Genomic DNA, 21,953 nt, shown 5'->3' with positions numbered 1-21,953 from the left:
ACACTGAATTTACAGAGTTTTTTGAATTTAAAAAACAATTCGCACGCGCGAAAGACGCGCAAGGCGCTAGATTATCTTACTCGTCAACAACGTCCCCACCCGTGCACCATGTCGAAGAAAGCACCAGATCCAGAGAAACAATCCTTACCGACAGCTCAACCAGTACAATCCAGCAACTTCAAGAAGCGCATCGTTTCATTTATCTGTCTTTCCACTGCATTATATGGATTATACGGCCTCACCCACATCTGGAGCGGAGTCGCGACGGTTCACAGGGATGTACTACAGGACAAACCACCTCCATTAGACGTGCATGAAAGAGAGAAACTCTTCCTGTAAGCCGTACTAGCCATGCTAAAGCCCTCTCAATGATCGTCAATTCTGTTCTTTTCAGCTCGGTTCCAAACGGTAGAAGTGCTCATGCTGCCGCAAAGACCTTTGCCAGTCGTCCACACGTTGCAGGCTCACACCAAGATTATGAAGACGCGCAAAAGATGCTTTCCTTTTTCCAAACCGAACTAGGCATCAAATCACCCCGGGAGCCACCGATCTTCCCTGCAGGAACCCTAAAGTCCCGCGCAGCTACCATCGGGCTCACTGAACTACTGCGCCCTTGGGCACCCACCGCATGGATCGATGTCTATTACCCGAGTCTCGACGCACCGGTTAGCAGGAGCCTGGAACTACTGGATACCAAAGGAAACTCGGTGTGGAGCGCCGACTTGAACGAGGATGGTGATCCATTAGACGAAGACGCACACACCTATCGGGATTTCGTACCTGCCTGGCACGGATTCAGTAGCCACGGAGAGGCTGAAGGCCAGGTGAGTGAGCCCCAAAATTCTTACATACCTTCAGTTTGTTTCATGCATTTGTCCAGATTATTTACGCGAATTACGGAACCAAAGAGGCAAGCATCACCACAACTTTCTTTCGAATGAGACTCACCAGCACCACTTCAGGATTACGATGAACTCGTCGAAGCAGGTACCAACTTCACTGGCAAAATCGTTTTAGTACGTTACGGTGACACACTCCGTGGACTTAAGGTTTCGTTTCCTGCTGTAAATCCAGCGAGCGTCGTCGTAACCAAACGATTTTCAGGTTAAAGGTGCAGAAGAACTGGGCGCAGCCGGCGTTCTCATCTATTCCGACCTCCGCGATGACGGCTACGTCACCGTAGAAAACGGGTACATGCCTTACCCACGAGGGCCAGCTCGAAACCCTACTTCCATTCAACGTGGAAGCGTCATGTATCTTTCAACACACCCTGGAGATCCAACCACACCAGGATACCCCGCTTATGAACGCGCCGAACGACAGGAGCCCGTGAACCTCGCGAAGATTCCCAGTCTTCCGATTTCGTGGCATAATGCTCAACGAATTTTGGAGGAAGTTGGGGAAATATATATTCAGGATTCTGACATTAGAAAAAAGAAGCTAAGTGGGAAGAGTTCGATCTCGAAAGTTAGAATGGTTAACCATGGTATGCAGCCTTCGTCCTCAGCTTTCGTTTGTTTGAATTTTCTGACGGAAGCATGAACAGTTGACTACAACATCACTCCCATATGGAATACAATGGCGGCTATTCCTGGCCATATCAAGGATGAGGTGGTTATCGTGGGCTGTCATCGAGATGGTGTGGTTCCTCGAATCAATACCTTCGTAGGCTGATTATCAACCTACGACTAGCTTGGGTACTAGGTGCCGCTGACCCTATCAGCGGAACCGCATCTCTCCACGAAATCGTACGAGGGTTTGGGGAACTGTTGAGGCAAGGATGGAAACCGCTTCGAACGATCTTGATTGCAAGCTGGGATGCTGAAGAGGTACGTAGGCGTAGTCTTATTCATCCCCCACACATTCTCACAATTCCTCAGCACGGTCTGGTCGGTAGCACAGAGTACGGCGAAGACTTCGCCAGCTGGCTCTCTGAACACGCGATTGCGTATATCAATGTCGACGTATCTTCCGCAGGCTCAAGATGGACTGCGTTGGGGTCTCCCTCGCTTGCTCATCTCATCAAACGAACGGCCCTAGACATCCCTCATCCCACTGAGGAAGGGAAAACCCTTTGGGATGCGCGTGACGATAGGGGACCCTTCTCTGGTTTGAACGGGACTCAGATTGCGTCGGCGTGGGTTGATCCGGAATACATTCGAAATCATGAGAAAAAGGTAGAAGAGGAAGCTAGTTTGTCGACTGGTGTGGGCCCTTTGGGAAGTGGAAGTGATTTTACAGTGTTTTTGCAGAGGCTTGGTGTGAGTCCGTCGTTACCTGATGTTCGTCCTCTGTTGTTCGAAATTTTTTCTCTTTCAGGTTGCCAGTATGGATCAAAGCTTCGCACCAACACCCTACGATGCAGTCTATCACTATCACTCGATTTATGATACTATTCGATGGCAGGAGGAGTATGGGGATCCGAGATATAACAAGCATGTAAGCTGATCCACGGACGACGTCCAGCAGTGTGTTTTTATTTGAGTCTCCCTAGGTCGCTGTCGCACGACACTTGGGATTGACGGTCATGCGACTCACAGATACGGTCATCATTCCCCTCAACACAACCCAGTACGCTTTTGAGTTGGATGACTATCTAGACAAGTAAAGTACCCTACCTTGTCTCATCTTTCTCAGCCTTGACGGCATTTATCTACAGAGTTGAAGACCTTGCTGCTGACATCTTTGGTGACGGCGAGGACGACATCACACCACACCTCTCCCTTCTCCGCGGTCAAATTGAACGGCTTCAAGACGCGAGTCTGGAATTGGACGAGGAGAAAGTAGCTGCTGAGGAGAATTTCAGGAAAGCTCTTGATAGATTGCCTTCATTCCCTAGACCACCAAGTTCCCGCTCCCACTCGCATCGTTGTGGAGGAGTGACCAGGCGTCTTTCGGCTTGGTACCACTCCATTTTCGGTCCCGACAAATCCGAAACTGTTTACGACCACATCAACGACTGGAAGGATTTCCTTTCTCTCCCCCTCGAAGATGAAGAAGGTTTTGCGAGTCTTTCCCGGTTACCGTTTCCTAAGAACCCATGGTTGGACTTCCTCAAAGCCGCAAGACGACTAGTTAAAGCGAATAAGAAGGTTTTCACATTCGAACGAGGATTCCTTCACCCGAACGGGATTAAAGACCGGGAGTGGTATAGGCATTTGGGTGTTGCGCCGGGGAAATGGCTTGGGTACGGTGCTACGACTTTCCCTGCGTTAACGGAGGCGATTGCGATCGATAAGAATGTAGATGCTGCGAAGGAGGAGGTGTTGAGGTTGTTTGAAGTTTTGCTTGTATTGACGGAGCAGACGAGGCCCTAAGGGTTGAGCCGAAGAATACGGTATATGTATATATGTAGGGTGAATCAGTACACGATAGTAGATACAAGCCTTTTTTATTATCATTCTGTGTTTATTGCTGCGTGATTTGAAACTGATTGTGCTTTTTTACATGCATGGTTAGGCTGGTGAAGAGAATATCAAATTGTGCCGTGCCTACTTTGTTCCTTGACTTGAGCTCCTTGTACCACCTTCCTGGCTAGAATTTCTCTCAGATTTCAAATTGGTGTAGTTTCTACTAGTACCACATCAGCATTTTGGCACTTTGATTGCCGCGGGTTTTCTTGGGTTGTGCAACCCAAGAAAACCCGGAACAACCGACAACCACGCCATCAGCAACCCCAGTCCGTTTATTTGCAATTGATTGATGGACCTGTCTGACCACCCAAAATCTCTACCATTTTGCTACCATTAAACTTCACCACTCACCATAACACCATTCTAAATTATAGTAGCTCTTTTAATTCATACTTTTGGCAGATTTTGAACTGATATATAAATAAAATTTTGATTAATGTACAAGTTATATATGTGGATTGTGGAATTGTCGGGTGGTGCGGTTGTGTGACCATCCAAAAACCCGCCAAAACCCGCCAAAACCCGGGGCAACCACACCATCAAAGTGCCCAAGTGCTGATGCACTACCGCCGTGAAAATTCTTCAATGTAATTGGAATTATGTAGAAAGTTCTCCTCTTTTATTTCGAATGGCCTCTATTACCTACAAGAGTTTTGTTTTCGTAGCCCAGGAGGGTGTAGCGTGCAGACTATTTGCTACAAATCAGAATGGGAGACCCTGGATGGTCCTATCCGGGATGTACCAAAAAGGGGTCTCATTTTGGCTGACACTCCAATCCTAGTGTACCTAAAACCACCCAAATCGAGTACTAATGTGCGTAAATGGGCTCGCCGGTAGCCAAGTCCGATCCGTATGTACAAAATATTGGCTTGCCAGGGTTGTCCTGGCTGAGGGTAGGTACTTGACCATTTTGATTTTTTCAACAACCAAAATTTCCCTACCTGATCCATAAGTATTAAGTTCAACTTCGTCTGATGTGAGTCAATGTCTACACAAGAGAGATGTAGGTTGGGCTGGGGGCAAGTGTTAGCTTGACTGGAACATGGGAGGATCATGCCGCTGGGCAGGCGGGATCCTCCAATGTGATTTTGTTTACTCTCTTGCAAAGTTCAACTCAAATACGAAGTTGAGTAGGCTGTGGTATCACTACTACAATAGTTATGTACTGTTAATCTGATAATACTTTCCGATTGTTGCTAATCTATTAGTGCTGAACAAGAATGTCATAGTGCCAAGTGTTCTATGGTGAATTATGGGTGGGATGGTGGGTATTGAAATGTACTGTATATAACGGAAATGAGTGAAGGAAGATGAGTTCTTGGTGGAACGAAGAAAGGGAAGGTGGATTAGTCATTGTCACTGTCACTCAGTTGGAACCTTGATGCCTGTTCCTGGCTTCGCCGCTCTGGCATCTGCAATTCATATGTACCGAAGAGCTGATGCACTACACCCACAGAAAACGAGACAAAGACTCATCACCTTCAATAGTTTTCGACCACGATGCAGATGGGATCAACTGAACAGTATCACCAACTACACTGCCAAAGCTGGCCCATATCATGTAGATCTGTGCTACTTTGTAAAGTGGGAGCAACATCACCATCTGTCACCAAGACGGGCTCCATATGGTCATCATAAAGTCAGATCAACTATGACACATATGGGGCCCGGCGATCTGGGTGCCATATCTTTCAATATATGGTGAACATATGTAGAATATGTGTGCTGCATGTTGTATATCCCTATAATCTACGAGACCCTGAGCTTTGTTCTGTCATACTTACTGGTTCTGTGCATCAATACCACTTCAATCATCAGAGCATTTCAAATTTTTATTATACAAAGATTGTGGGGCTGGGAAGGATCATAGGTACGTAGGTACTTGTATAGGTACTCCTGTCCAAGAAAACTAATACAGGTATGACAAAGGACAAGGGTATGAGGGAGGGGGGGGGGGGCACAGCGGGTGCTAAGAGCGATGAGAGAGGGAGGAGGTATTTGGAATGTAACTAGCAAAAAATTTCTATCTATACATGGTGAGGACAGTGAATAAGAAGAGGATGACAGAGGGAAAACACTGATGAACGAATGAACGAACACTGGATATCAAAAGGCCATTGCCCTGTCAATTTTGCTTTGCCAGCCAATGGTGACAGCCATAGAGTCCAGAGAAGGAGCCTTGAATGGCTCCGGCGGCCTATACATCTTCAATTCTTCAGCAAGAATCACCTGAAAGAACCTGAAAAACTAGTTTAGTGTATATCTCAGGAGTTTCTAATACGACTTACTCGGACAGTTTTTGTTGCTGACCTATACAAGTTTTTCCAACTCTCAAAGCACTGCTACAGACGTCCTTAAGGGAGTGGTTGACAAAGTTCCAGAACTGGGTTGGTTCATAGGAGTCCTGGACGGCCTTCTCAGGTTCACCCTTCTTCTTGGCTGCTGTTGATGTGGCGGTGTCATTCAATGTGTTTGATGGTGTCTCAGTGGCCGTCTCACTGGACGTTGTCTCGGTAGAGCCCTTGGCAGATTTGGTTGTGGATTTCTTCCTTGGCATGCTGATTGTTTGGAACGGATATAGCAACCATGCTGAAAGAGACATGAGTAAAACAGAAGTATAATGGATGATGACTGACCAAGAATGTGAGAAGAATAAAGAGATATTCTTGAGAGTGACTACAGCAGGTAGTCTTAGCAGCTAAGAGGTTTCCACTACAGGTGGAAAGATGACCAGAGGCTTCACTACAGGTGAAGGGAGTAGAACTGATAGTTATTGAGGTAGACTAGCTACATCTTATATACTGAGTCCAATAGGTAAATATAGATAAGACCGTATGGTTTGTACTGCTGTGGATTGCTGCGCACGACTGTGGTCAACTGTGGAATGATAGTAGTAAGAGGTGTGTATATGGAATGGTGGTAACAATCATAAAAGTAGAAATAGAAGAGAAGATGTAATAAATATTCCAACAAAGAACACAACTCATGCCCAATGGGAGCCCTTGATCTCCATTCCAGGCACTGCAAGACTGGTGCCGAGCTCAGAGACAGGCTGGGGCTGGGTCTTTACACCTTTCTTCCTCTTCCCAAGTGATTCCTTGAGCTTGCGTTGTTCGTCAGTTGGCTGAAGCAAGTATAGTCAAAGCTTATACCTTTGCCTTGATTGATCCCCTTGCGTTGGAGAGCCCATTGACCACCATCAACTGGAGCCGGTTGACATACATATGATGTTCGAACAACTTGGGTGGAACGTTGAAGATGTCAGGGTCACGTTGGATGAGAGTCTGTATGTGTTAGTTGATGTAGAAAATATGAAAGAGATCATACCATCAGAGTGTCGCACACTCCGCCAAGATAGTTCATGAGGTCGGGGCTGTTGTACGTCAAAATTACACGTGCCTTTAATCTCTGTTAGAGTATATAGTTACTAAATACGTACACTAACACCTCAGTGTCAAACCACCACTGAGGTGTAAGTCTTCTGTTATTTTCCCTTATTCAGAAGTACTCATATTACCTTCTATAGTATACATTCCTTTTAGGTATTCCCTATTATCGTAGTGTCAAACCACCACCGAGGTTATACATTCCTTTTAGCCACTCTCTCGCACTCCAGAGCTCCGACAGACTCCGACGTTTTCCTGTTCTTACATGCTATTCAACACTGCACATCACAGGTTATGGGCCCCGGCAATGAAACTATGTCGTCCTCAACAGCTTTGAAACTGGTACAGAAATTACCTACCCTACAGGAGGGAAGTGCGAACTGGTCAGACTACAAGTCCAGAGTCATTAACCACGCCGTGTCCAAAGGACTCAAATGGCACCTGTTTGGGACCACACGGAAGCTGGAAAAATTAGTGTTACAACAAGAGTGGTATAAAGAAGGATTGTTGCTACTACCGGTAGAAGAAGCGGCCGTAGAGAAGAATGAGGATGCATGGGATGAGTACGACCAGAAGGAGGCTCAGACCCGAGAATTCATTTATCGAACCATTCTGAAATCACTCTTCATACGGGTCCGAGATTTACTGACAGCATGCGACGTTTGGAAGAAACTTATAGATGTCAACGAAAATTGTGGATCGCTTATAGCGGCTGATTTATTGACAAAACTTCAAAACATGCGATTATCGGAAGGCGGAAACCTCTGGAATCACATTATGGAGATGAAGGAACTCCGAGAAAAGTTGGCTGAAATGGGACACCCTGTTGATAACCTTATGTTTACATCTAACATCACTCGTTCCCTATCATCATCCGCCATGTACAAACCTGTACTCACCTTGATCTCCATCATCGTCTGCCATGTACAAACCCGTACTCACCTCGATCTCCATCATAGCCCGAAACAGCAGTCAACCAGTCGATATTGAAGTACTTTTGTCAAGTCTCGAAAGTGAGTATGACCAATTGCTAATGCAGGTGGAGGAGAAGAAGTCGCAGGAGGCCCTTGTAGCTTCCTTTAATAAAGCTAACGGATCTGACGGAAACCAAAAAGGGAACCGTAGCGGAAAAAGCGGAAAAGGTGGAGGTAGTGGAAATCCCCACAAGGATACCACTTGCCACAATTGTAACAAGAAGGGTCACATCAAGACTGATTGTTATGCCGAAGGAGGAGGTAAGGCGGATAGTGCACCTGCCTGGTTTAAGGCATTGCCGAAAGAGAAGCAGAAAGTTGCAAAGGATGCTAACGTAGCCGAAAAGGAGGAAAAGTCCGATGGAGTTGCGCTCTTAGCTACTAGTTCTGTGGACTATGCAGCGTCCAAACACTGGATTACGTCGGATTTCCGAAGCGAACATACAGCCAACGTGGCTACCCGCACGGACTCCGATAAAATTATAGATTGTGGAGCAAGCAGCCATTTTACCCCAGATCACGATAGTATAAGTGATTACATCAAAATTCCTCTGGAGCCTATTACGGCCGCCGACGGACGATCTTTTAATGCCATTGGCAAAGGGAATATGCAGGTTTACTTTCCGATGGGACCCGGGAAAAGTCCGACGAAAGTTACGCTGAAGAACATCTATTATTGTCCACAGATGGTCTACACTCTTATTTCTGTCAGCAGCATGGACCGAGCCGGATGCAAACTTACAATCCATGACAGTACATGCATTATTCAAACATCCAATGGAAAAATCGTCGGCCGAATTCCCCGGATCCGAAATCTCTATCGTATCACAGATCATCATGCTCATGCTACTGAATCATCTACTCCGGACATTACTCTAAGTCGTATGGAAGCACATCGGATTCTTGCCCATGTCAACTATGATGATATTGACTACATGATCAAACACAAAATGATCACTGGAATCCGAATTGATCCAAAGTCACCTCGAGAATTTTGTGAAGACTGTGTCAAAGCGAAAATTACTCGGAGGCCATTTCTGAAGGAAAGCGAAGAAGAATCGTTCCAACCAGTTGTTGGCAGAAAAGTTACGGCCGATGTTTGGGGACCTGCACCTGTTAAATCCTTAGGTGGTCACAATTACTTCATTGCTTTCCATGACAAACACACTCAGCAATTGCAGGTACACTTCATGAAGCATAAATCGGAAGCTCTGCAGAAGTACAAGGAGTATGAGGCATGGATGATGACTCAACGGAACCAACCTATCCAAATTTTCGGAGCAGACCAAGGCAGAGAATTTTTGTCTACAGAATTTGACAACTATCTTGCGTCTAAAGGAACCATTCGTCATTTGACAGCCCATGATTCGCCGCAATCCAACAGCGGATCCGAACGGATTAACCGGACAACACTGGACATGGCTCGCACACTGTTGATACGTGCCAAGTTATCCCGGAACTTGTGGGCTGAAGCAATTAACCATGCTTTTTGGGTTAAAGATCGACTTCGTCATAGAGGACTGAAGAATGACCAAACTCCGCTGGAAGCCGGAACTGGATTAAAAGCAGACATCGCAAATGTACCAGAATGGGGACGGAAAGTGTGGGTGAAGGACTTAGAAGCAGGAAAGCTAGATGCAAGGGCAAAGGAAGGCAGGTTTGTTGGTTACGACCAAGCAACCAAAGGGTACAGAATTTACTGGCCTGAAAAGCGGAAAGTTTCGGTCAAACGGGATGTAGTCTTCAACAAAGACGAACAATTCGAACCTGGAACTGCTCACATTGAGGGGGAGACAGACTTACCTGATTTTCCAACCTCTAGGAATTTTTCCGAGTCCAATCTGAGCATTTCCAGTATGCCACAAGTCCCTGCCACTATTCCACCACCATTGCCACAAATCCCAGACGATCCACCACCACCAACACCGCCAAGAACTCCAGAACCCGAACCGGAACAGCCTCCGGAAGCTCCGGAACCCGAAATAAATCACCGTCCGGTAAGAACAACAGCTGCGAAACCTGGACCCGGTGGTTGGAGAATGATGAACAACATGAACGTGAAGGCTCATCATATCAAACCCTGAAAGGACGCCGCTATCACGGATATACTCTACTAGTACCTAAATAAACGCATTTTTAACATTTTTATATATAATATAATCAAAATGGGAACATAATATGAGGATTAGAGCAAGCCCAAGCTGCTAGTCAAAGCACGGGTCTATTTGCAGGTTATCCGAAGTACAGAAAGTACGAAACACCCTATAGATGAGAGTCTTCGACGTTCCGAAACCTGTAGGAACTGATGAAGCAGCCTTTAAAAACCTTCGTTCATTTGGATAGGCCTCGTCTCACTCGCAATTACCTGTAGCAAACATGGGGACACTTGATTTTACTATCAATTTATTGATTTCTTCGATATTGGTTGAAAAGACGGAAACAACTCTTAGAAGTACATCTGGAAGTAACAATCGGACGGATGTAACTATCTAAAGTCCACTTTGGACTTAAGGAACGGAAACAATGCCGGTGGCTGTAACTTACAGCTGGAAACAAGAAAAGGGGCGGATGTCGACGATGTCCGGTCAGAAAGGACATTCTACCAGGAAAGAACCATAGGAACGATCCCTGGAATGTAGATCGAGCAGTTTTGGACTATTCCAGATCGGATAGAACAAGAGAGAACAAGGGAGCACATGGGGACTCACCTTGGAAACAAAAAGGGGTCAGGATGTATCCACATGCAAATGTCAAAGATATCCGACTTGGAACAGGAATAAAGAAAATATGAGGAAAAGGAATAAGGAATACTATATTCTGGACAGTTTTATATCTAATTGACATGTACTATACCTGATTAAGGGTACTTTGGTATCTCTGAAAGGGATTTCTCTATATTTTCGACTTTTTACCATATCTTCGACATTTGATTATTATTTATTCGAAAAGGCGTATATAAGGGAGGATGGTAGCAGCAGTATTTTCCCCAGTAACCTGTGACAGAAGCCTAAGTGCTTTCACTAGGGGACTCTGGCTCATACTTTGCCCCACTTCTTCGAAGTTGGTGTTTGTATTTGGAAAAGATTAGATTTGAACTTTGAATTTGATTTGAATTTGTTGCCACTTTGGTACTTGGAAACTTTGAACTTGTAGAGTCACTTTGACTCGAATTTGAATTGAATTTGATAGTTCTATTTGAACTTAGAAAGAATTGAACACCTCCTCGAAGTAGTAAACTTCATAGAAAGCCTTTGTCATTTTGACTTGTGAACACAGAATTTGAATTTGTTTTGAACCATATAAAGCCCCACCCTTGAAGTCTTATCTTAGAGTTCTCAGTGAACCTTGCTGAGAGCGTCCATTGATACCGACCTCCACAAATCAACTACGCTAATTGCTAGTGTTGGGTTTGGTTTTGCGCACTTCGTGCTTGGAGTGTGTTTTGCTGCACCTAGTAGTAGTTTTTAGTGCCATTACCGCGTTTGCCGGATTTGTAGATGAGGAGGAAAGATTAGAACCAGGGGGAGTCCTGTTCAATCTAGAGGAATTAATCGCGGAAACGATGGTCGCCGTAGAAGATGAACCAAGTGTAGAGGAAGCATTGACTGGACCCGAAGCGGAACTCTGGAGACCGGCCTTTCAAGCTGAATACGATCAGATCGAAAAGATGGAAACCTGGGATCTAGTAGAGCTACCCAAAGGTGTCAATCTCGTCGGATCTAGATGCGTCCTCTGGAGAAAATGGGATTCTGAAGGAAAAGTTGCCAAGTACAAGGTGAGAGCAGTAGCAAAGGGTTTTATGCAGAAATTTGGCGTAGACTACATGGATATGTTCGCTCCGACGGTGCATCTGGCGACGATCTGTACACTACTTGCAGTCGCCACAAGTCTCGGAGCCGAAATTGACCATGGAGATGTCAAAAATGCCTATCTCTATGGTACACTGCCACCGGACCAGAAAATCTACATGGAACTTCCTCCATACTACTCAGAATTTAAATCCATTCCAACCCACCTTCACGGAAAGCGAATAGTATGCCGACTTAAGAAATCCTTATACGGTACAAAGCAGGGAGCACACGAGTGGACCCAAGCGAAGGAGGAGAAAATTTGCGGAACCATGCAGTACACCAAATGTCATGTGGATGAAGCCATTTACTACAAATTTGATGGTACAGTTTGGAGCATCATAGCCAGCGCTACGGATGACTTTGTTTTCATCGCGGACTCCAAAGAAACTAATGCACTTGCAAAGAAACAAGTCGGCGAACACTTTGAACTCGTTGATCTTGGTGCGTTTAATTGGTTTCTAGGAATGAGCTCATCCTGGAACCGAGAAACCCGAAAAATCTATCTGGACCAACATGCGTACATTGACCAAATTGTAACGTGTATGGATCTACAGGATGCTCGGACTGCAGATACTCCAATGGAACCCGGTAATGCGACTTAGTTGACTATGCTACAAGGTTCTTTTTGCACTTTAAACAGTGCTACGGGGCGATATTTATCGTATTAAGAACTAGAGTGAGCCCGAATTGCTAGTTAAAGCTAGTGCCGCTAGTAGAATGTGCCGTAGGCGCAGCTAGACCAGTTAGAGAGAGCCGTAGATCGTGTCAGAAAACTGTATGACCATTCGAAACCTGTAGAACACTATGAGCAGAGGACTTAAGCGGTAATTCACCAAGTTCTACTCTCTACATTCTACTATGCACTGGCATATCAAGGGATTGTACTATTAGAAGACTTGTAGTCTTCACAGAACCATTCGTAGCAGAACTTAATGGAGTCAAAAGACCTTCATACTAGGAGTATCTACTTCTACGGGGGATTTAGTTGACAAGAAATCGGACGTAAGACCACACAGACTAGGAGAAATTTGATATGACCATAGATTGAGTCCCGATCTGAGGAAAAGACAAAAAGACATGATACAGATCCCAGATCACAGATAGAGCACCTTAGGAACCAGGCAGGAATGAACAACGGATCTCGGAGTCCGCGCTGTTCATGTGCTACAGCGGTTAGGAACTCTGGATCCATACGCTGGAACCACTTGGGCACACAAAGTCCATATGATTTGATAATGTCAAAATGCAGGATAAGGTCCGTAGGCAGGAAATACCATATGGTACGCCTATGTAGGTCCATTCTACATGCTGAAACAAGAATGAAGAACGGTCCAGATTGGTCCAAAACATATGATTCGAATACGGAAGAGCTCCATAGACAAGATTCTGCACATGTAGCAGTCCCTAGCGATAAGACTCCGCATGGATTCGTAGCTACAGTGCATTATTTTTAGAGATGAAACAAGTAGAGATAGGATTACAAAGCTAGCGTAGAAGTAGTATAAAAGCAGCTCATGTATCCGTAGATAAAAAAGTACTACCCGTGCGTAGGAAAGTCCTGAGTGGGTTGCCCGTGAGTAACTGCTCTTGACACCAATAGAGAGATTTGCCCTGTCTTTGTGCAGTGAAACGATAAGATTTGATTTGAACTATATGAGACCGTCGAGGTCAAACTTGAGAACTATCCGTCCGTAGGCCGCCGAGGTCTTGATTACTGTTTCGTGATCTGTCGAGGGTCTTAGCGTTCGTGTCTGCCGAGGACTTAGTTTTCGTGTCCGCCGAGGGCAATAGTCTCCAATTGTTCGAATTAGTCTTACCGTAGACAAAATTCATAGTCCCACTCAGTCCACTGGACAATAAACAGAGCCCCTACAAACCTTAGAATCTCCATAGTTGTGGTGTTTTTACACTTGCAGTTTCACATTGATTTCATAAAACCTTCATACGATATTGAGACTGTGATCTTGTGCGTAACCTTTGCCAAGCAGTCCACCCTTGCAATCTTTCCTGGTGTGTGGAGTTATTGATAGACTTTACATGGAGGTTTACTAGTTTTTGGGTTGATTTGGTGTTGGTGCTACTTCCATAGCTCTGATATTAGGTTGACTCTTGAGTGGTATACTTCACCCATTACCGGAATTGACCTTAGTCTCGAATCTCCTGCCATATCACCGCATCCATTAAACTCCGATGAAAAATCCCTTTATCGTGAAGCAATTGGCTCACTGATGTATGCAAGTATCATGACTCGCCCGGATATCACATTTGCTGTTAATACCCTTTCTCAATTTCTTGAATCTCCCCGAACAACTCACCTAAACGCCGTTAAACATGTATTCCGTTATTTGAAAGGAACTCGGGACGTTAAGCTCGAACTCAGAGGAGACAAATTATACCTGTCTGGATACTCAGATGCCAATTGGGCGTCACACACACACTGCCATTCAATCTCAGGATTTGCATTTTTTATCGGATCCAGAGCGGTCTCCTGGAGTACGAAAAAGCAACCTATTGTTACACTTTCCAGCACGGAATCCGAATAAGTCGCGTTAACTCACGCCGGCAAAGAAGCAATTTGGCTCAACAAGTTGTTATCTGAGCTAAGACTGATTTTACCGAACGCCGACAGTGGATCTGATGCAATGGACTTATACTGCGATAATCAAGGTGCTATTCGTTTATCAAAGGACTCTACATTTCATGCATGCACAAAGCACATAGACGTTCATTTCCACTGGATCCGACAAACAGTTTCACAAGGACAAATTTCCTTATCTTATGTTCCGACCGACTTAATGATTGCAGATACATTTACAAAGTCCCTGTCTTGGGCTAAATTCATACACTTCACATCCATGCTCGGACTTACTTTTGATTAGTGTTCATTTTGAGGGGGAGTGTTGTATGTCAAAATTACACATGCCTTTAATCTCTGTTAGAGTATATAGTTACTAAATACATACACTAACACCTCAGTGTCAAACCACCACTGAGGTGTAAGTCTTCTGTTATTTTCCCTTATTCAGAAGTACTCATATTACCTTCTATAGTATACATTCCTTTTAGGTATTCCCTATTATCGTAGTGTCAAACCACCACTGAGGTTATACATTCCTTTTAGCCACTCTCTCGCACTCTGGAGCTCCAACGGACTCCGACGTTTTCCTGTTCTTACACGCTATTCAACACTGTGCATCACAGGGGCTTAAGAGACATGCCATGATCTTGGAGTACAAAAAGGTCTGTGAACGGGTCAGTTCTGAGTCCAGTGTGATGAAAAGTGAGAACAAACCTTGAAATCTGTATCCAGTAGCAGTGTAGCATACCGAGATCCCAGGTCTGGCTGACCCCCATTTTGAAGGAGCTTCTCGATGCCTTGCATTTTGATGAATAAAACAGTATCGCGTTGTCGTTCGTGCAGCTAAAAGAGAAAAGAATAAGTGGTTGATTGATTATGTGGGACGAGGCGCACCTTTGAAAACTTCTCAGCAGGTTCTCTTTCATCCTTGTCAAGCCCTGACGCATCAGATGCTTCTTCGATACACAGCTTCATCCTCTTGGCTGTGCGTGGAGTATCATCTTCGAGCTCATATATGTGTTTGTGACACTGGGGGAAGGACACTGGAAGGAAAGGCGAAGGAGAAGTTTCTCCTAACAGAACGTCGCCAAATGTTGCGGTGCTTTCAAGGGGGCAGTCGAAAGAGTGTATCAGATGCATAGGAGTACCGTTACAACCAGGCGTTCTGAAGAGAGCTGGATTGTAGGGATGAAAACCACTGGCTGCTGCTTGCGCTGTCGTGTTCATGCTTTCTTCAACAGGAGCCGTAGCTTTCTCCATAATTTCTTCGAAATAACCCATCGTATATTGAGTTGCTGGTCGAGAGGAGAGAAGAGAGAGAATAGAAAAGAGGGAAAGTGGGGTGGACACCCACTGCACCAGCAATGGTGGAAGTTGGAGTCAAATTGAAAAGTGGCTGTGACAAACGTCACTCCTGTCACAATACATCTGCGAGTGCTGAACATTTGAACGTTTGAACACCAAGTCTGTGCTCCTTTGTTAGAGTTGCCCCTCTCACCACTTGCTCCCTTGCCCAAGTATGAGGCTATTGATTGTCCCTTTGGAGTAGAATATATAAAAGACTATTAAATACAACAAAAAAAATTGTTTTTGCATATGAAATTATACATTCAGATACAGTGAAACTCAGAGAGAAAATTTGGTCCCACTCTTCCAACATTGCCAATGAAACCCCACTGGGCTTCAAGTCCTTCTCTTTTCACTGGAAATCCTGAACAGAGTGTGTGCTCTCTGTCAAGTCCATTCCTTCTCTTGCCAGAGTAGTCATAGCTACATTTGTATCTGTTGGATATTCCATTGACACAGATCCTTCTTCTGTCTCTATACTGTGTGCCCCTGCTTTTTCCATAACAGCTGTATGTGGAATACCTGATAACCTTGCAATCAACAGTGCTTTGTTTCCAGACCAATTAAGGGCAAAGATTTTGCACAGCTCCTGCAGGCAATTATGTTTAAGCATATTGAGGTTTGCTATGTCCCATTGGATGTCTGTTTGTATGGCTCCAGAATCATGTAGTTGAACCTGGCCACCACCATGACTGCCAGAACCCCAACCCCGACCTTGACCTTGACCCCAGCCCTGGCCCCGACTCTGACCAGCCCTAATACCATCAGAACCCTCAAATGGAAGAGGTTCTGACTCTAATGGCACGAAACTGCTATCGATAGTGCCACATTTGATAGCATATTGATCCCAGATGTATTTTGCTGCCTTTGTGCAGAGTGTTATTTGTTCTTCAGATGGAAGGGGGGGTCTTGATAGTACAGAAGTGAGTGATGGCAGGAGAAGTTTTGAGATTGTTAGATGGTTATGAAGTGCATGAGTATTGAGAACAAATAGTTGCAAATCTGAATGATCAACAACAAGTCGGGAGCACGATGTTTTGGACCGCTCTTGGATAATAGACATGCTCTTGTATGCTGTGCATCTTCCTGCATGGCAGTTGTGTTGTACATTTACCAAACAGATGGGGTTCTAAACCAATAAGTTATAGTGTTTCAGTTTTATAGAAAATATTAACTAACACTCACTATTGGATCTATAATTTGCAATGAATTTTGAGTATTATCTGGTTTAAGAACTGGCATTATTAGGAGTTCATGGGGTTCTGGAAGAAATTTGAAGATCTCCAAAGTGACTATGCCTATCTGGGATGATTCTTCCTGATGTGGCAAGAATCTCCTTGACTTGCCCAATTTGAATCTGGCCAAGAGCTCAGGTTAAAAACACTCTTTATTATTTTATGGAAATTAAATTTATATACCTTTTCCTTAAATTGGTATGCAGCAAACATACTGCATCGAACTTGGTCTCCATTTTGAGCACTTACAGAGGCACCCACATGGAACTGTTGATGTTGCAAGGAATTCCAAGTTTGGTCCTGACTATTAGATGCCTTGGATGCCTCTGTAAATGACCAAGTTAATTTGTATTTATTTGTATCTGACTGTTTGGTGGAAGAAAGCCTTATTACACCTGTGACATACTAATTGAGCACAATGCTGGTCTTGAAAGAGAAACTTACATGGGTAACTATTATCCTTTGAGATACTTGGTATTGCAAGCAGTCTATGATAAAGGGAGTTGTCTTGCATGTAGGAGAGTACTGCTTGACCAGCATGGACCCATTTTTGTGAAGCTGGATCATACCAATATCCTCCAGTGACAATATGCTTTGTAATGTCTTGAGCTGCAAAGGCCATACATGAATCATGACTTGGAGCTTGTCGATTACTGTAAATGCATGATAGTCAGAATACATGGTTTAATGATTCATAACACTCGGTTGAGAATATAAGAGCTGGTCCAAAACGGCGAATGTGTGCTGGAAGATGAACCAGAAAATGGAATTTTGGCTTTGATATCAGAATGCTAGGTGCACATTCTGTAGTCACATCCAAAAGTGCCTGAATAGTATGTGACAGATTGCTCTAGAATTGCTTGATCAGGTTTATAGAGAAACAAAAAAAAGAAACAAAATTACTAAATATTCTTCCATATCGTCAATTTGGGTATGCCATATGAGAACCACCAGTTCTCCAATAATGGACCATGCATTGAGTACCTTTTGTAGGACAAGTTGTAGATTAGGAAAGGCATTAGCTGTGCCAAACTCTTGAAATGCTTCCCAATGAGACTACCCTTGTAAGTGCAGATGTATTCTGCAGATATTTTTGGTATATTGAGTCCTGAGGTGTCAATGGATGCAAGCCGTGTTTGGAAGGTTGAAAAGTCTTTAGTCTTCTCCAGTATATGAGAAGTCTGGCCCCAGAAATACTTCACAACACCCAATAATATAGTGTGTAGTATTTCTGTGGGAGTATCTTGATGCATATTGACACCTAACAGTAGAATTCAAAGTTGAAGATAATGGATATACAGTAAATATAGCCAGTCTACACTCACCTGGCATGCCGATTAAAGGATTGATACCATATTCTGCTACAACATGTTTAACTTCCTCCCCAAGTTGTGCCTGAAGTTCTTCCTTTGTTTTCCCAACACCATCCAGATGCTTTCCACTATACAAACCTTTACCAAGGTCAACAATTGCCTGAAGAGAGTTTCCACTGATTGAATCATTGATTCCAGTGCTTGCTTTATGTTTCTTTAGCTTCTCAGTAGGTAGCACCTTGTAATGTTGAAAGTTGCAGTTGTTCAAATATCTCGGAAGCTGTATCTTCTGGTGTACGGTGTTCGCCAGGCTATAATCAATGTCAACATCCTGCTGTTATGAAAATGCATACAACTACTCCACCTTGAAGAGCTTTAGATATCCATCATCAGACCACTTCTCTTCTTGAGTTCCCCCAACTTTACATTCCCGACAGAAAAAATTGCAATGAAGCCCAGCATGACTACACTCCTCCGCTTGCATTGGATTATCACCAGCCCAAAAATGTGCATGGGGTATAAGGAGACACTCCTCCCTAAACTTGCAGTCATATGTTTTAACTCCAGATTCAGCTGCTTTTCTGTTGGTTTAAATTTTCAGTCAATTGTCAGAACTGAAGACCTTATAAAACTTACTCAATACACTCCTTTAATACTTTCACAAGCTCTATAGGTGTGGCATGAGGTGAAGAAGTCATAAATCTTGTACAGAACTCTTTGTCTATCATCTGCCTTAGAAGCAAACCATTTAACATACAGATAGCATGGTGTTTGTTCCACTGTTTGGATATATTTCCACTAACATCATCAACAAAAATGATGAGTGGTACACCATAGACCATGTGACCTTTTGCATGTTCTTGCCATGGATGGGGCATGTGTTCTCCGTATAAGGTCGAGCATTCTAAACGGGCTATCAATAATTAATTACTTATTCACAGAAAAAGATTGTACCTGCAAAACCACAAGAAAGATGTCCATCATCTTGAAGGTCCTCATATGTTCTTTGGAATGCATTTGCTGGTATAATAAGTTTATTGGAAGAGACAACAAAGCCATTCTTAAGGAGTTTATAAGCAATATAAATTAATCTAAGAATTAAAGCCTACCACTGTTTTTTGAACAGTATGTCCAAGGGCATATAGATCCTTCTCCTTTCTGTCAGATGCAATTCTTGTAAAAAATTGGTCTGGAATAAAGAAACCGCCCCCATGACATTGTAATAGCTCGCCCACAAAATAAAGTCTTCCATTTATATAAGCAGTGATTGTCGGCATATCATGTGGAAGGTCAACAAGCCACTTATGCCCATGATATAGCTCAGGCATTGGTTTTTGGCCATCTTCAGGATATTCAGCCATTGCAAAGCGCATTATTGGATTTGAGAAGTCCTGTTCAAAAGCTAAGTAAAGTAGTAGAATAAAGGTTGTAATACTGATACCTTTTCTATGGCCTTTGCTACATCATTAATATAGAATACAGTTCCCAAGGAAGACACTACTTTCTCCGTTGGCCTTGTCAACATATCTTCAATTGATTTCTGAGCTTTCTTCAAGGTACCGAATGATGGAACATTCTGCACCCCAAGAGATTTTGCCCATGTAAGCACAGCTGTCTTCTGAATCTCTGAGAATCGAACTCGTGTACTGCCACTAAACAACAACTGTGTCAAGAACAGCTGTCAACGGGGAAACACTTTAATAGCAAACTGGAGTGTGTAACAAAACAGACTTACTGACATTGACGGCCAAGGATATGTTGGTGAGGTTGTGCTTGGAATATTACTGGAAGTGGTATTGGAAACAAAGGAAGGAGCTGTGAACAAACTGTTAGCTGGTCCAAGACAGTTGATGGTGTTACTACACCTTCAAGCTCATCATTAAATTCTTCCCCCTTGTCTTCATCATTTTCATTTGGCAACTCTGAGAATTCTGTTGCTTGCTGAGATGGAAATGGCAGGTGATGACTTCCCCAGTTTCCAGAGCTCTAATATATTCTTCATAGTAGTCATCAAAGATTTCATCCTGACTGAGAGAAAGTCCAAAGGTCAGCTGTCTGCATTACTTCTTCATCTTCTGACCCTAAGGAGCCTCGATGATGTGCCTACTAACGGGGTAGCCACAAATAAGCTTCTAATATAGCAATGTTGGGTATCCACTGCGCCCTATAGAATATGGTTTGTAGGGCCTTGAGTCAGTGGGCCACTTGTATAAAAAGTGTAGAACCACTTTAGTATAAGTACATGGCACTATAGCTCAGTGGTCGAGAGCACCTTAGGACTAATGAGGAGGTCTGGGGTTCAAATCCCCATAGAGCCCTCTTTGGAAAACTGTTAGTTCAGTGAACAGGCATCTTGTCGGACTTAAAGGAAATAACAAAGGATATATCGGACAAAGTACCTACATGCAGACTTAGGATAGAAATATCCGATGCCCATGAAGTCATAGGAAAAGGAAAGGATTACAATGTTCTGAAATAAAGGAAGTCTAGACCTCATGGAGTTGATGTGACAGTTGTTACTGGAGACAGGAACACAGGAAATATGTCATGGACGGTGACTGGTTCTTTTCCTTATTTAGAGGACATCAGGACGAGGGTGACATAGGGGATATGTTTCCAAGAATATATGGGCAACTTGGAGACCTTGGGAAGTCTAGGCTCTGTCAGCGTAACATGGATACAGACAGGGGACTCTTGGCTTATTATTTTATTCATGGTTTCTGGCACAATCTCTGGCATTATACCTGATTAGGCGAATTTCTGTTTGACTGAAAGGGATTTTATTATTATTCTCAAGTTTACTACATATCTCGGACTTTTATTATTTTTATTTAGAAAAGTGTATATAAGGAGGGAGGGTAGCAGGAAATTTGCCCCCAGCAGCCTACAAGTGGAGACGCAGTTCACCTACTAGGACTAGCTCAAGGATTTTACCTTTGCCCCTCACTTCGTCAAAGTTTGATGTTCTGTGTTTGGATTGGATTGATTTGGACCTATTGCAATTTGGATTTGATTGGATTGTTATTGGAATTGAACTTGGATTTTGGAAGTCAATTTGGACTTATATTGAATTGGAATTGCATTTGGACTTGATCGGAAATTTGAACTTGAACTTGAACTTTGCGAAGTCTTGAGAAAAGCTTTGTTGAATCCTTATTGTTGAACTATTGAACTAGTGATTTGTCTTGTCATTTGATAAGAAGGAATAGAACCTTGATTGAACCTTAAAGACCGAATATCCCTATATTCTCTCTTTCTTAGTGCCTCTTAGTGCAAACTAAAGCCTTAGAATACCGACCTCCACCCCATACTCTAAGAACACTCTTTTGGTGTGGTTGGTTTGCACACTTTGTGCTTGAGGTGTGTTTTCCAGTCCCATTAATAGGGTGTTCCAAGTGTTATTACCGACTTCGAGGTCACCCAACAGGATATAGCTCGCAAACGAGCATCTAAAGGATATGAGCCAGAGTCTGAAGAAGATGATCAGAGTTCGTCACAAGGTGCAACAGAAGCCAGTGCTGGGAAGAAGAATCGACAACGGAATGGAAGCAAGCACAGGAGGAAAGGAAAGTTGTCGATGAGCGCCTCCTCTGCGAACTCAAAGTTGAAGTTGAAACAGGCTAGGTGAGCGGCTACTGTAGCCGTTACTGGTTTCGAAGATTCAGAGAACACTGTTAGGAAGCTGGCATCCAGAAAGTCTAAAGAACCGCAAGTGACTACATCGTCATTCAATTTGGATGACCATGGTGCTGTCATGGCCGACGATGAAGATGATGAAGATGAGGACAATGACATGCATCAACAGGCGACTGTCATGAACTGAATTCTCTAGAACTACTGCACCCAACGAGTGGGG

The 21,953-nt window shown here is 43.8% G+C and overlaps 7 protein-coding genes and 1 non-coding gene across 8 annotated transcripts; 3 read left to right on the top strand and 5 right to left on the bottom strand.

Moving 5' to 3' along the window:
• The first annotated feature begins 68 nt into the window (after positions 1-68).
• Positions 69-3,422, top strand: E1B28_010976 (uncharacterized protein). The gene is made up of 11 exons (XM_043155963.1): positions 69-335; positions 395-824; positions 881-910; positions 963-1,049; positions 1,105-1,486; positions 1,547-1,639; positions 1,693-1,829; positions 1,881-2,261; positions 2,320-2,439; positions 2,495-2,604; positions 2,660-3,422. The coding sequence occupies exons 1-11, from the start codon at positions 109-111 to the stop codon at positions 3,315-3,317; spliced, it is 2,655 nt and encodes an 884-aa protein (XP_043005747.1). The 5' UTR covers positions 69-108; the 3' UTR covers positions 3,318-3,422.
• A 2,097-nt stretch (positions 3,423-5,519) lies between these two features.
• E1B28_010975 (uncharacterized protein) lies at positions 5,520-5,970 on the bottom strand (the record flags this gene model as incomplete). Its single annotated transcript, XM_043155962.1, has 2 exons — positions 5,520-5,652; positions 5,702-5,970. 2 exons carry the CDS (start codon positions 5,968-5,970, stop codon positions 5,520-5,522), a joined length of 402 nt encoding a protein of 133 aa, XP_043005746.1.
• A 426-nt stretch (positions 5,971-6,396) lies between these two features.
• Positions 6,397-6,776, bottom strand: E1B28_010974 (uncharacterized protein; the record flags this gene model as incomplete). Its single annotated transcript, XM_043155961.1, has 3 exons — positions 6,397-6,516; positions 6,566-6,697; positions 6,741-6,776. The coding sequence occupies 3 exons, from the start codon at positions 6,774-6,776 to the stop codon at positions 6,397-6,399; spliced, it is 288 nt and encodes a 95-aa protein (XP_043005745.1).
• An 8,030-nt stretch (positions 6,777-14,806) lies between these two features.
• E1B28_010973 (uncharacterized protein) lies at positions 14,807-15,483 on the bottom strand (the record flags this gene model as incomplete). The annotated part of the gene is made up of 3 exons (XM_043155960.1): positions 14,807-14,866; positions 14,917-15,045; positions 15,097-15,483. 3 exons carry the CDS (start codon positions 15,481-15,483, stop codon positions 14,807-14,809), a joined length of 576 nt encoding a protein of 191 aa, XP_043005744.1.
• A 418-nt stretch (positions 15,484-15,901) lies between these two features.
• Positions 15,902-16,612, bottom strand: E1B28_010972 (uncharacterized protein; the record flags this gene model as incomplete). Its single annotated transcript, XM_043155959.1, has 1 exon — positions 15,902-16,612. The coding sequence occupies one exon, from the start codon at positions 16,610-16,612 to the stop codon at positions 15,902-15,904; it is 711 nt and encodes a 236-aa protein (XP_043005743.1).
• A 1,074-nt stretch (positions 16,613-17,686) lies between these two features.
• On the bottom strand, positions 17,687-18,795 carry E1B28_010971 (uncharacterized protein; the record flags this gene model as incomplete). Its single annotated transcript, XM_043155958.1, has 4 exons — positions 17,687-18,045; positions 18,110-18,408; positions 18,457-18,678; positions 18,734-18,795. The coding sequence occupies 4 exons, from the start codon at positions 18,793-18,795 to the stop codon at positions 17,687-17,689; spliced, it is 942 nt and encodes a 313-aa protein (XP_043005742.1).
• Positions 18,796-20,341: 1,546 nt separating this feature from the next.
• Positions 20,342-20,415, top strand: E1B28_010970. The gene has a single exon. It is a non-coding gene; the product is annotated as a tRNA-Ser (tRNA).
• A 1,259-nt stretch (positions 20,416-21,674) lies between these two features.
• E1B28_010969 (uncharacterized protein) lies at positions 21,675-21,920 on the top strand (the record flags this gene model as incomplete). The annotated part of the gene is made up of 2 exons (XM_043155957.1): positions 21,675-21,721; positions 21,776-21,920. The coding sequence occupies 2 exons, from the start codon at positions 21,675-21,677 to the stop codon at positions 21,918-21,920; spliced, it is 192 nt and encodes a 63-aa protein (XP_043005741.1).
• Positions 21,921-21,953: the final 33 nt, after the last annotated feature.

The sequence above is a fragment of the Marasmius oreades genome, chromosome 7 (genome assembly GCF_018924745.1).
Source record: "Marasmius oreades isolate 03SP1 chromosome 7, whole genome shotgun sequence".
Taxonomy (NCBI): Eukaryota; Fungi; Basidiomycota; class Agaricomycetes; order Agaricales; family Marasmiaceae; genus Marasmius; species Marasmius oreades.
Note: the sequence above shows the minus strand (reverse complement) of the source record. Positions and strands in the feature narration are given on the sequence as shown.